Raw genomic sequence first — 13,810 nt, 5'->3', positions numbered from 1 at the left:
GTAACCTTGGGGGATTTGAATCAAATAGATACTAACACATAACTAGCCAATTATCCAACAACATTGGCAATAACTAGTTGAACTAACCCCTTAGACCATATATCAATGAAAACTTCACAAGGAAATCCAAAGGATGCTTCCATACATTTGTGGATGGAATCCCTAGTAATCTCATCAACATAGGCTAGTGCACCTCAATTAGGAGGATTTGAACCAAGCAGCCATTGGAAAAAAACAAGCCAAACAACTAGTTCAACTAACCCTTGAGCATACCAAATGGGACACACACACAGACACAAAGGATTATTTGTACAAGTGAAAAATCACCACATCAAAGAATTTAGGTTGTATGCCAAAATTATGTGTTCGATTGTCAACATTAGGCACTACCATTAAATAGATATACTTGTTTCAATCTAGTTTTAAATGCATCTTAAATCATGCCAAATGTTGTGGATTTTAATTAAGGTTAGATCAGATGAGAACAAATGAGAAATAACCATAATGAAGAAATCATGTTTTATGTTAAAGTTATGCAGTGTTGTTAAAGAAACATTATATACATTTCCATTTAGTTTTAAATGCATATTAAATAACACCAATTGAGGGTTGAGCATAAATGGTGTACATTTACTAGGAGATATAACATATGATAACAAGTGAAAATAGCCATAGTAAAGATTTCATATTGCGTGTCAAAATTAAATATTCAAATATCAAAATTATGCACTCCCATAAAGACACATACATACCCCTTTCAAACTAGTTTTAAACACATATTTAATCATCCCAAAATGAGGTTTTCAACATTACATTTACTGAGGGGTGTTTTAGATAAAAATAATTAAAAAATAATCATTTTAAAAGATTCCTTGTTGCATGTCAATGTTAGGTGTTCAAATGTCAAAATCTTGCACCATCATTAAATATACCCATATATCCCTTTCAATGTAGTTTGAAATACATCAGGAAGGATTCCAAACAAGATTTGAGCATAAAATGGTGTACATTTTCCATGAGTGGTCTAGATGAGAATAGGTGAAAAAAAGGCATTGAAGATTTTAAGTCAATGTCACAATTAGGAGTTCAAATGTTAAAATTATTCGCCCACATTAAAGACATCAATATACATTTCAATCGAGTTTGAAATACACATGAAACACATCTTGAAACACATAAAGAAGCAAACTAAATGGAGGTTTGGGCATAAAAGGGTATATGTTACTAAGGGGTGTTCCACACAAAAACAAGTGAAAAATTAGTTATTGAAGATTTCATATTTGCATGTCAAAATTAGTTATTCAAATATCAAAATTATGCACTTCCATTTAAAACACGGATATCTCTTTCAATCTAGTTTAAAACACATTAAATCATGTCAACCGAAGGTTTTTAAATAAATGTATGTTTTTTTTATTGAGGGGTGTTCTGGATGATAACAAGTGAGAAATAGAGATAATTTCAAACCTCCAATTTTAGGTGTTGAGGACATTGTTCTAGGAAGACTTCTAAACTAAAATTGCACTTTTATTCCAAAATGCATGAATTTTGAATATAATTATCTTCAAAATAAATGATAATGTGATCATATTTATTATATGGTGCTTTAATGACAACTTAGAGTTTTTTCAATAATGATGGTTTATATTCAAAACTCAGAATATCTTTCCAAAATATAGTGTTCAATCCTGAAAAAAAAAAAATTAAAAAAAAAAAAAAAAACATGTTCACACTAACTTGTACTTCTTACAATTAAAGGGAGTTTCAGCAATAAACAAACGAAAAATAAATGGTATAAGATTATTATATACTAGTTCACATAACCCTCACTATCTCAGTAGTATGTAATATGTATTTTGGGTTTTAAAAATTCTGATATATAACAACAGTGAATTGTACAAACAAAATGCAAGGCTTCTTTTAATTCTAGTTCAATACTAAGTTGTTGAAATATGATGCGGAAATATTTAGTCCCAACTTAAGCATATTGTAAACCGCACAAGATAATGTATTATTATAAATCAAGCATTACTAGTTGTTGAGGACATTATCACCATAGTAGCAAGTTTTGGTTATACTAATCTTTGTTATATGTAAATTTGGTTGTACAAAACTCAACAAAATTTTATACAACATAACAAATTTTTAATATAGTCTTAATACAGTACAATCAATTTGCTTTTTGATATCTTCAATAATATACACCATGCCTTTGATACCCCTCCACTCATAATTCACAAGTAAAAGTCATATATATATATATATATATATAACCCTTCAAAAAAAACCTATAGATATTAATTTTCTCCAAATTTTCAATGAAGATAGTTTATTTTCAAATTTAATGCTTATTTATAAAGTTGAGATTCTTCTAAATTTTGAAAAGCCATAATAAATCTTTTTTCATGTATTTTTTTCCATACCAAATTTGTGTACGTAGAGTCTTGCTATTATAATTATAACAATTAAAAAATGCAATCTAGAGTCTAGTAACTAAAGATAAAACATGTATTCTTCTACTAGAATTTACATTGTATATTTCCATTGAAACAAGGACTGTGATTGACAAGGAAACCCATTTACAATAGCCAGTTAATAAAATTCCCCATAGGCGCATCTTCCATGCTTTTAAACAACAGGTATAGTAATCTTTGTGGAACACTAGTCATATAAAACAAGCATTGAATACAGCCAGCAAAAATTAACACCATATAAAACAAAATGGTTATAAAATTTGAATAATAAATTCATTATTTTTCTATAAAATTTCGCGATCTTGAACATTAACAGCATTTGGGTCTCAAACCATTTTTTCAAAAAATCATTTTGCAAGTAAAGAAAAACATCACAAGGAAGTGTTTCCAAGATGCCTGGTGACCGTAGAAAGTACCACACTCTGAAAGAGCTTAACCCGGAAGTAGAGAATGGTCCAAGCATATATTAAACCTAATACATCAAAAATTGGTTTACAACAAAAACCCGGAAGTAGAGAATGGTCTAAGCATATATTAAACCTAATACATCAAAAATTGGTTTACAACAAAAGGGGAGCGGGATTGTGGCAAAGAAGTATAGAAATACTAATGGCAAGCGTAAGGATAAAAAGCAAATCAAATTAAAACAGAGAACAAGAAAATGCAAATGTGGAAAAGACCAGAAGGTTTCAGTATTCCAAAATTGCTAACAACTTTGTAGTGCTAATCTTTGTTTAGTGCAATAAGTGCACTGTATTCCTATTAAAAAAAATACTCGCTCAAATGATCAAAGTGAAACATGGGTGTGTTAAAGATGCAAAATATTAGCAGCACGTGTTTTATATTGGTGATAATAACATCATCTAACCAACTTCCTCATAAGATACTGTGAAAAAGACGAGTACATTTTTCTTACCTCACCGTTAACATGGACATGTCATTCTCAGGCACACTAAAATTCTGCAAATATAATGAGCATGTAAAAGCTACAAACCGAACTTCGACAGATGCACAGTTGCAATACCCCCTACATTCTAATGAATCCTGTCATGCAACAGAGGGATGGGTATTATTATCAATGGTAAGTCAAAGTTGATCACAGAAAAAGACTTTCTCTGCAATAATGGCAGGGTCCAAATAAAAGACTTCGGATTTGCAGATGTGTGCATTTCAACAAACAGTAAACAAACTACATAGTTTATCGACAAGCTACAGCATCTCAAAATGCGGCAGCCAACACTTTGTTTTGGGTTTGAGAGGGGCGAGGCTACTGTTTCATAATCTATTAAAGAAAATCACTTCCGTAAAGATTCATGCTGAATCTAAAAATTAATAATAATGAATATCTATGTTTCTCTAAGTCATCCCAAATCATCCAAAAACCAGGCACATACCAACACATATAAATGCAAGTAAATTCCCATTGACAAAAGGGCCTTAAAGTTTTCACGATTACCATGATACTATGCAGATACACTTTGATCCCGTAAAGAGAATCCAAAAATCACACTTTTTCATTTTCACTGTCCATCTCAGCCTGGCCTGAAATTTTAGTCTTACAAACTGGACAAATGAATCCAACGGAATCAGCCTGTTGATCCTGATCAATGCCATCATGACTGAATTCCGTGTTGCACCAAATGCATACACTACACTGAGAGGAATTATTTTCTCTTTCAGACAAAAATGGATCCCATCCAAATTGCTCTGGTGGTACCTCTACCTGGTGCAATTCATCTCCATCTAAGCCTAATTCGATTGGTGCATCCACAGCACAGTTTGCATCTTGACCAGTTCCAAAAGAAAACTTGGGTGATGACATGTACATCTGGATCTTTCCAAAGTCTGAGATACCATCTAATTTCTCATTTCCTGTAGTGAATTTTGCCTGATCCTAAAACCAGGAAAACATAGGTTAGAAATGAAATAAATAGTGACAAAATTTCAACTCGGAAGAGATGTGTCGGAGAGAAAATTATACCTTTTCCGAATCTGAATCTAAGCTACCAAGCAATCCTCCAATATTTGGAGCAGCCAAGCTATCTTCTCCAGAGGCTGCACCCAATAATTCGAGAAATGAATTTGAAACGCCTTCTTGCGCTACAGGGGCATTGGTCTCCAAAATCTCACTGGTATGTTCCATTTTCACATGCACTTCTGGATTGACATCAGAAGTTTCCTTATCATCAAAGTCTCCTTCCGCTTCAGTACCAGTTTGTTCCAAGGGAACTTGTGGTTTTTTTGTATTTTTCCTTGCATGTACACCAATATGACCAGTATAGCGATTCCTCTCAGAAAAGGCTTTGTGACAAATTTGACATTCATATTTCCCATTTTTCATAATCGCACTGTACTCTATTGCTTTATCAGCAACTTTTTTCTTCTTTTTAACCTGGTGAATGCTTTTCCCATTGTTCATATTTGCACCATTCTCAATTGCTTTATCATCAAGTACTTTTTCTTTTTTCACATGGTGAATGGTCAAATGAGCCATGAAAGTACTCCTATTACTAAATATTACATTGCACTTTTTACAATTCATTGGAGTATTCTGACTGTTTAGATTGTTACGTTTTTTAGTCTTGCCAACTATATCCACTGCCTCCAAAGATCTGTCCCCTTCCCATGTTTTCTGTTTCCCAGTCCCAGGCACAGCAGAACTGAACTCCATAGACTGTTGTTCTGTATCTTTTCCCATGTTTGACAAGCCCGTTAAGATTGTGTCTCCCCCATCTTGATTCATCAACTGATCCACCCCAACTGTATTCTCTTTGGGCTGAATGCATAAGTAAACACTTAGGAAATCATGTTTAGATTGGTTAACCAGGCATATTAAGTATGATGGAAGCAGTGGACAGAATATAAAATCACAAGTCTATGATCAAAGAGATAGATGACACTAGGTACTTACCGTGCCGGCTAGCACAATTTGATGACCATTATCTGAATCTGTATGACAGGGAGTTTCTGGAGCAGCTACCTCCCCAGTAGCAGAAAGATGAGAATTTGAAAGGAAATATGCAGAAACTTCTCGACATGAAGCAAATTGCAGCCCATCAGGACTAAATTCATGATAAAACCCAAGAAAAGTCACCCAGTCAAAAATAGAGAAGTGAGGAATGAAGAAGATAACTGAAAACAGTAAACATCAATGATGCTAAGATAAATGTAACGTTATTGAATGTCTAATGTAATAAAATTTATTGAATGTATAATGTAATAAAATTTATTGAATGTCTAATGTAATAAAATTTACCTGCTAAACAAGATAAAGACCAAGTTTTGTCGCTTCAATTGCAATATACAAGACCATGTACAAACTTCCTCTTTTAAACAACGTAGAATGCAATATAGGCACACTAACTCTTACCTTTTACGGAAGAGAAGTCAATAAAAGTCCTAGCTAGAAGGCTACATGACACAAACTTTTTTAAACAGCGACGTAGAATGCAATATAGCCACTCTAACTAACTCTTAGATTTTACAGAAGAGAAGTCGATAAAAGTCTTAGCTTGAAGGCTACATGACACAGACAATAATGCAGAAATTTTAGTTAGAGGCATCATGATTAAGCAAATATTTGGACCAAAGTACCAAATTCAGTGAAAATCCAAAAACATTTGAATAATTCAAACTTTCCATTTTATCTTGAAGGCTACATGACGCAGACAATAATGCAGAAATTTTAGTTGGAGGCATCATGACTAAGCAAATATTTGGACTGCGTACCAAATTCAGTGAAAATCCAAAAACATTTGAATAATTCAAACTTTCCATTTCATGCAGAAATTTTAGTTGGAGGCATCATGACTAAGCAAATATTTGGACTGAGTACCAAATTCAGTGAAAATCCAAAAACATTTGAATAATTCAAACTTTCCATTTCTTCGCATACGACCATGTTTTTTAAGGGATTCCTGAAACCTTTATACACACATATGGTCAATGACAGTGTCATACAGCCCAAGTAAAATTAACCTCAACCTATACATAAGTTGGATATCCTACAAAAAAAATTGCAATACAATCCGATTGAACACATAGTCAAGGAGGAATCCAGGCAGAGACCAATTCTTTTTCACTATTTGAAAAGGAAAGAGGCTTCTAAGAAGCTCCATATACTTAAAATCTAGGCTAGTAATATCACCGGTGAACAGGATAAAATAAAAGTCATTTTTCTCAGTGTTCCACGGGTACTTATCCGGATCCCCAAGGGTTGTGGCCTGCTCCCCACGTTTCCCATGCTCCTGGCATGGGGGGATGCCTAATGAAATGTTTCCCCGCATCTCCTTTTTAGGGAAACTCATAGAAACACAGCGGAAAATGTTTCCATGTTGTGGGGCACAGGTTTCCCCAAAAGGGATGCTAGTGGGTGTCCCCCCTGAATTTTTCCTAAAAAACAATAATTTGAGTGGGAAAGTCTAACATCCAACCCTAGGGCCCTACTAATACTATGTAATTAATGGTAATATTAGATTCTTAAAAGTAAAAGTGACATATAATATGTCACTTTTACTTCAATTTTTAACATTTCCATTAATTGTTTTAGGATGTTTGAAAGTGGTTCCAACCTCCTTGGATTGCATATAGAGAAAGTAGAATTTTAGATCCCACTCAAAATCCAGCAGACTTAACAGATTTCAGGATTAGGGAGATTTCAATGTTTCCATGGGATCCTATCATGTATGAGGGCATGGAAGCGGCATTTAATCAAAGAGCACCAAGCCCTCTATGTACCTGAATGTTGGTGGCATTGATTGTTGAACTCCTTTGTCATGACCCTAGTCAAAATCAATGTTATCAGAACAGAACTGATGATTGAACTGAAAATCCTTGCGGACCAGAAGTCGGCGGAACCAGACCAGAAAAGGGAAAAAACTGGAGAAAAAAAACCGGTTTACCAAAAACACATAAAATATTCATATTTAAAAAAAAACATATATATTCATTGCATCCATATGAATCCAAATCATTTATAAACAAATATGCAAAAGTTTTAATTTACGTAGCATGCAAGGGTACACAACCGAAATAGCACCGAGTGCAATTCATCTCTGAACTGAAAATACATCAACAAATAGGCTCTAGATGGCCTCTAGCATCCAAAAAAAACATGCTACAACACATGTCTACATATCATCAAAAGCATTGCCTATATTGTGGTGTTCATCATCAATATAATCATTTAGGCATTAAAATAAGATAGAAGAAACGTAACATGTCATGTCAAGATTTTGTTTGAGTGATGAGTACATTTTTAGTAGAGCCATGATAGAGGAGTTCAACAACCAATGTTGCTAACATCAAAGTACATAGAGGGCTTGGTGCTCTTTATTAAATACTAGTTTCATAACCTTGTACATGACAAAGTCCAATGGAAACGTTTCAATACCCCCCAATCCTGAAAAACTGTTAAGTCTGCTTGATTTTGAGTGAAATCTAAAATTCTACTTTCTCCATATGAAATCCAACGAGGTTGGAACCTCTCAAAGATCCTGAGTCATTTCATGGTAATGTTAAAAATTTAAGTAAAAGGATGAAAATGAAAGATAAAGGAGAATGTACCTTTTACTTTAAGAATTTAAAGTTACCATGAATTGCATAGAAATACTAGGGCCATAGGCTTGAATATTAGGCTAGTCTAGGGGAGACTTAAAAAATGGGTCAACCAACTGAAAAAATCAAAAAATCAAAAAAAGGCATTTTTTTTATGCTGGCATGCATAGGAACAAGCACATGAAACCAGTCCTGAACCAGCCAGTTCAGTCCCAAACCGTCCAGTTCCATTGCAAAATTGGTCGGTTTGGTATTTTGGGCCAAGAACGGCCAAACTGACTAGTTCCACTAGTTCCGGTCTGATTCTGATAACACTGGTCAAAATCTCGATTTGACATGTTAAGCCTTTTCTATCTTATTTCAATGCTTAGAGGGTGATATTGATGACGAGGATCCCAATATAGGCAATGATTTTGATGACATGTAGGCATTTGTTGTAGCATAATTTTGCTTTTACCATTGATGCCATATAACCTCTTTGTTGATGTACTTTTGTTCAAAGATGGATTGCACTCGACCCTATTTTGGTTATACGCACCATTACTTTCTCTCTCTCTCTCTCTCTCTATATATATATAAGAAACTTTGCATATTTGTGTATAATGGTTTGGACTCAAATGGATGCACATGAATTATTATGTATTATTTTCAAAACTTGAATATTTATGTGGTTTTTGATCCGACCTTTTTCCAGTTCTGATAACATTGGTTCATTGTCCATTGTTCATTTTTAGTTTTGAGTCTTGACTCTAGATACTAATGACCTTGGACCAAGTCTTTGACTCGTCACTCATTACTATTTTTCAGTTTGAGTAATTTCAATTTACTATTCCAGTCTTCAGACTTTAGTATCTACTATTTTGCTTAGTACTAATCAGATTCTATAATAATGAATGATGAATTTAAATCAATGTATACAATATTTTACTATTTCTATTTCATTGAATTATTTATGATGTATGAATCAATGTATTTCATTATTGAATTTGAATTTGAATCATGTTTAATATATATATATATATATAGCCCCGAGGGTTAGCTCAATTGGTCGAGTACCCATCACATAAGCACTTCGCTATGAGAGGTCATAGGGTCAATTCTCCTCGACACCCTTAGGGTTAGGCTCCTAAATGAGCCGACGGAACTGATCCCTTCGGGTGGATCTACTGACCGTTTTTGTGGACGTAACGGTCACCGATCTCTGGAGTCCGTGAACCACATCCAAATATATATAGACACACCCCAATGTCCCCTTGAAATTTCCCTACAATATGAGAGTGCTCCCACAAGTCCCCCCTGTGCCATCCCGGAAACTTGGTGGAACATTGCATGATTTTCTAGCACATTTCCAAAGTATGTTTTTCTTCCAACAAGTATGATGTTGACCACCTTGCAGTTAAGCATTCCATCAATTGCATTATAAAATTCCTCAAGGTCAAATATGCATTATAAAATTAGGTTATGCGTTTTAAGTGCTCATCTTCAAGGTCAAATTTGAGTGATCTTGATTCTTGATGGCGAGAAATTACTACATATGCATTTTGTTGATAACTTTCCTCACTTGAAAATTATCTCTCTGATTCCATCAAAAGTACATTTTATTGCCACAACACCTTCTCTACAGTTGTAAGGGCCCACTGGGAGCAAGGCACTTATCCTTGGGCAACAAGACTTGCCTGTCTGACTTATTGGAAATGGAATTTCATTCCAGTAGGATATGTTGTGCATTATTTTGGCTTTGATATGTCTATTAAAACCCTTGGGACTAGATTATGTGCAAGATTGTGAGCTTAAATGGGTTAAGTGCCAAGTTTGGTTCTGAAAGGGAAATATGATGAAGTCTACTTAAGTACATGAATAGGCTGAAAAAGAACTAAGCTCGTTTTAAGGCCAAGAATCCAAGAAGTAGGCCATGTCATGTGTCTTGACCCTCTAGTGATCAAAGTTGACTTGGTCTTGAAAGAGACAAATTAGTTGTCTTGGAGAGAGAAAGGACATTTAATGTAAGGCCACCTAATAATTGTAAAGACGGAAATTGATTATAATAGTCAACATTTAATGTAAAGTCATAGTCAGTTAGTGATTTATTCTTTATTCTCTCTCCAATACATAACTAATTTCACTTTCAACATAGTCAACTTTGATCACTCAATACATATCACATACTTTAGCCTCCATGGTTACTCTGAAAGAATTTCCACCACGTTTGGGGGTGCTTAACGATATTTCCAGCATATGATGTACGATGAGCCCCTGGATGGTCCACGATTGATTTGCACATTTACTTAGTGGTTACTTGACCTGAGTGACAACATTCCTTAGGGTGATTGAGATCTTCAAACAGCATGGTGACACTCTACATGTTGACCACATGGAGGAGGTTGCTTGCTTGGAGAACACTTGTCCTTGGAAAAGGAAAAGTTAGCAATTAGGAACAAGACATTGGGCCCCAAAACACCCTGGGGTAGCTTGGATGCTTACATGGATGCCTGGGTTGCAACAATGTTCATAACTTCATGCATGTGGAGTGGATCCAATGGAGTACATCATGTTATGAGGTTTTTTGGAGTAGTTGGGGGTTTGAAGGAATGTTGGACACACCTCCTGGAGCACCCTTGCATTTGGAACCCTGCTTGTGGACATCACCTTGGAGCTTGACATGTGTACCTTTGGAGCGTAGCACTTCACATATGTAAGCTTATATATGGCTTTGTAGGTTACTTGTAAGGGCATAAGCCTATGTATCTATTGTTGGCCCCCCTTACCTATCATATCTATATATATATATATATATATATATATATATATAGAGAGAGAGAGAGAGAGTCCTTGCATTATCATCATCATTGTACCAATATCTTTGTACTTGTCTTCTTGAAGTGTGATGCTTAGATTCACGAGGAAATTCTGGGAGATATGAGGGGGAAACTCTAGGAGCTTGCTCTTGTAAGATACTAGCAGTTACTCTTGTGAAGGCATTAGAGATGATGATTGCATTCATTCATTCTCGCTTTAGAGATATGATCGAGAAGGGTGAACTAGTCTTCCTCTCTTGTGTTGCGTCTTTAGTACTTTCACTCTCTTGACATGAAGTCACTAAGGTTTCTTGGAGCATTTTGAATACTATAGGGTTTCATCTTTTGGAAACTTAGAGATTAGGGTTTTGAGATGAACTCCTGGGTCGTGATTGTTGAAGAGAAGAAGAAGAGAAGATATTTTGCCTTACAGTACATGTTTGTGTGATGTTAACTAGTTGGAGGCTAAAGCTCCTTGGTGTGATGTAGGCTTTTCATTGTTTTCCCTAGCTACAGTTTTGGAGAGCTACAACATTACACTAGCCTTGGGATGAGTCTATGTACATGAATTTCACCTTGATGCATAATGATGAAGTTTTCAGCCGTTCAATATTTGTGTCATTGTAGACTTGATTTCAACCATCCATTTCTTCATGGTTTTGTATTTTCCTGCACTTATATATACGTCTTGTTGATTTGAAATAAGTTGGGGCTGGAATTGTCAAGTGATTAAACATTTATATTGAAGATAGGGCAAATTTGTCGTTGTATTTACAACTTTCATAGGTAATTTAGATCTATTATACGCATGATAAGATTTCCCTAGAGGTAGAAACTTATTGGAACACTTCGGTATCTTATCTCTTGAATTCCCTAGTAGATTGGGGTTGTTAAAAGTTGACATATTGTCCATTGTTGTTGCTATTTTGTTTGTATTTGATGACAACTCTAAGGCTGAAAATCAGTGTTCCACAGGGACTCCCCCCCCCCCAAAGGGGTCTAGTTTCCTAGCTCCCTCGCGGTCCAGGGACTTGAGGATGAGAAGGGGTTGTTTCCCCATGCTCCCAAAAAATAGGGTATGCAGGGGGACGTGCCAGGGGGTCGTTTCCTTGTGCGGAAGGGTTGTTTCCGAAAAGGGGGTCGTGGGGGGTCGGGGGGGAGGTCGTGGGGGGTCGAGGGGGCACGTGGGGAGTCGAGGGGCCCGATTTTTTTAAATAAACTTTTGTTTATAATTAAAATTTAACATTAGTTTTAATACTTTAGGGTTTAAATTTGTTTTTTATAAATTTAATTAATTATTCGCCTTGGCCCCTCACTCCATTCGCAAGACGTTCCTAGTTCCTCTGCAGCAGAGAGGAATTGGTCCACATGTAGCTTCATCCACTCTATCAACTTTCAAGAGGAACAAGCTTACCTCTAAAAGAGCGGAGAAGTTAGTTGTTGTGCACAGTACCCAACGTCTTGAGCATAGGAAGACACCTGAGTATTTGAAGGGACCAGCAACACGATGGGATGTTGATCCAGAGGATGATGCACAAGTAGATATGGAGGAGAGACTTGATGAGAGACAAATGCGGTTGGTTGGTGTGCCACTGAGCATGTTTGAGAAAGCTAGCGATTCAGATTCAGATGGTGATATGGTTGATCCTGATTTATTCATGCAGCAGCTGGATGCAGAGACTAGCAAGGCATTACCTTGAGGCTTGAGAAAAATTATGCTCGTTTATCTTTTGATATGTTGATGTTCTTATGTTATTCTGACTCTATAAAATTTTGACTCTTGATGTATCAAACTTGACTTTTATAATTTTATGTCAATATTCACTGTTCAGTATTCAATGTTCATAGTAGGAAGTGGAACGTCAATATGGTTTAAACTTTAATCATAATGTATGATGTATGATTATAAATTAGAATTTTAAATTTATATGATATTAGATAATGATATTCATGTCAATGATCATGCTTTGCAGTGTTTCAATTCAAACCCAATTGTCATAGTAGACTCAATTTATAAATTATATTTTATATTTATAAGTTTTTAAGACGCTGACGTCCCCCCACGTTTCCTAAAAATTGGTGGGGAGCTTTTGCATAGGCCGCTCCCGCGTATCCTCGCTCCCTCGCCCCCTCGTCCCAGAACCTTGGTGGAACATTGCTGAAAATTCACAAGGTTAAGATCCAAGAAACCTTTAAGAAAGAGGTGAGATTTTTGTTTTGCATTATAAGCCATATATAGCGCAAATTTCTAGAATACATAGCCAACTTCTTGGATGCTTAGCCTTTGAACAAGCAAACCTAGTCCTTTTCTCATGATCGGCTAGTGGTTTGTTCTTAATTCTTTCTCCAAGGGACAACTAATTTGTCTCTTTCCAGAGTAAACTTTCATCACGCAAGACATAACACATACTTAGCCAACTTCTCGGACTCTTGGCCTTTGAACCAGCAAACTTGTCTTTTCTGGCCCATCCATATAATTAGCCAACTTTGTCTTCATATCCTTTTCGTAACCAGACTTAGCACTTGATCCATTTCAGATCACAAATCACATACTTATCCAACTTCTTGTATTCTTGACCTTTGAACCAGCAAACTTAATTCTGATCCAGCACATCCACATACTTGGTTCTTCTTATCCTTGTTTCTTGGCACTTGATCCATTTGAGATTAGATGGAAAGCGCACTTCAATGTTAGGCCACTCAAGACATTCCTCTCATAGATAAATCAACCCTGTGAATAGAATCCCAACAACAAGTCATGTCTTTACGCCTCTTTCTTTTATTGTCATCAATTGGGTACCACCAACTCAAAATCTCCCTTTGACATTTTCTTTGGGTAAAGCATGGCAAGATCAAAGGCCTATTGTTGAAATCTTAGGATTTATGCACTTTGCCTAGAAAGGATGAATGCCTTAGCCTAATAAATACATGTTCTGAGGGACTAACTAGCTGCTAAATGGGTTGTTTGAAGAAGATTCATTTGTT

General features: G+C 35.6%; 1 protein-coding gene across 2 annotated transcripts in view; it reads right to left on the bottom strand.

Annotated features, from left to right (window-relative positions):
- Positions 1-3,282: 3,282 nt before the first annotated feature.
- Positions 3,283-13,810, bottom strand: part of LOC149236248 (uncharacterized) — a 93,347-nt gene continuing 82,819 nt past the window's right edge. The window contains exons 3-6 of one of the 2 annotated variants that reach the window (XM_089372354.1): positions 5,386-5,536; positions 4,456-5,250; positions 3,931-4,368; positions 3,283-3,518 (exon numbers count right to left, since the gene is read on the bottom strand). In XM_089372354.1, the coding sequence (XP_089228480.1) occupies positions 3,979-4,368; positions 4,456-5,250; positions 5,386-5,536 (1,336 nt within the window). In that variant the 3' untranslated portion in view covers positions 3,283-3,518; positions 3,931-3,978. The other variant, XM_089372353.1, reaches the window with a different exon arrangement.

Source organism: Pinus tabuliformis, chromosome 8 (assembly GCF_031772625.1).
Source record: "Pinus tabuliformis cultivar Carrire ecotype Pingquan chromosome 8, CPIR1, whole genome shotgun sequence".
Lineage (NCBI taxonomy): Eukaryota > Viridiplantae > Streptophyta > Pinopsida > Pinales > Pinaceae > Pinus > Pinus tabuliformis.
This window is presented reverse-complemented; position numbering and strand designations above follow the sequence as displayed.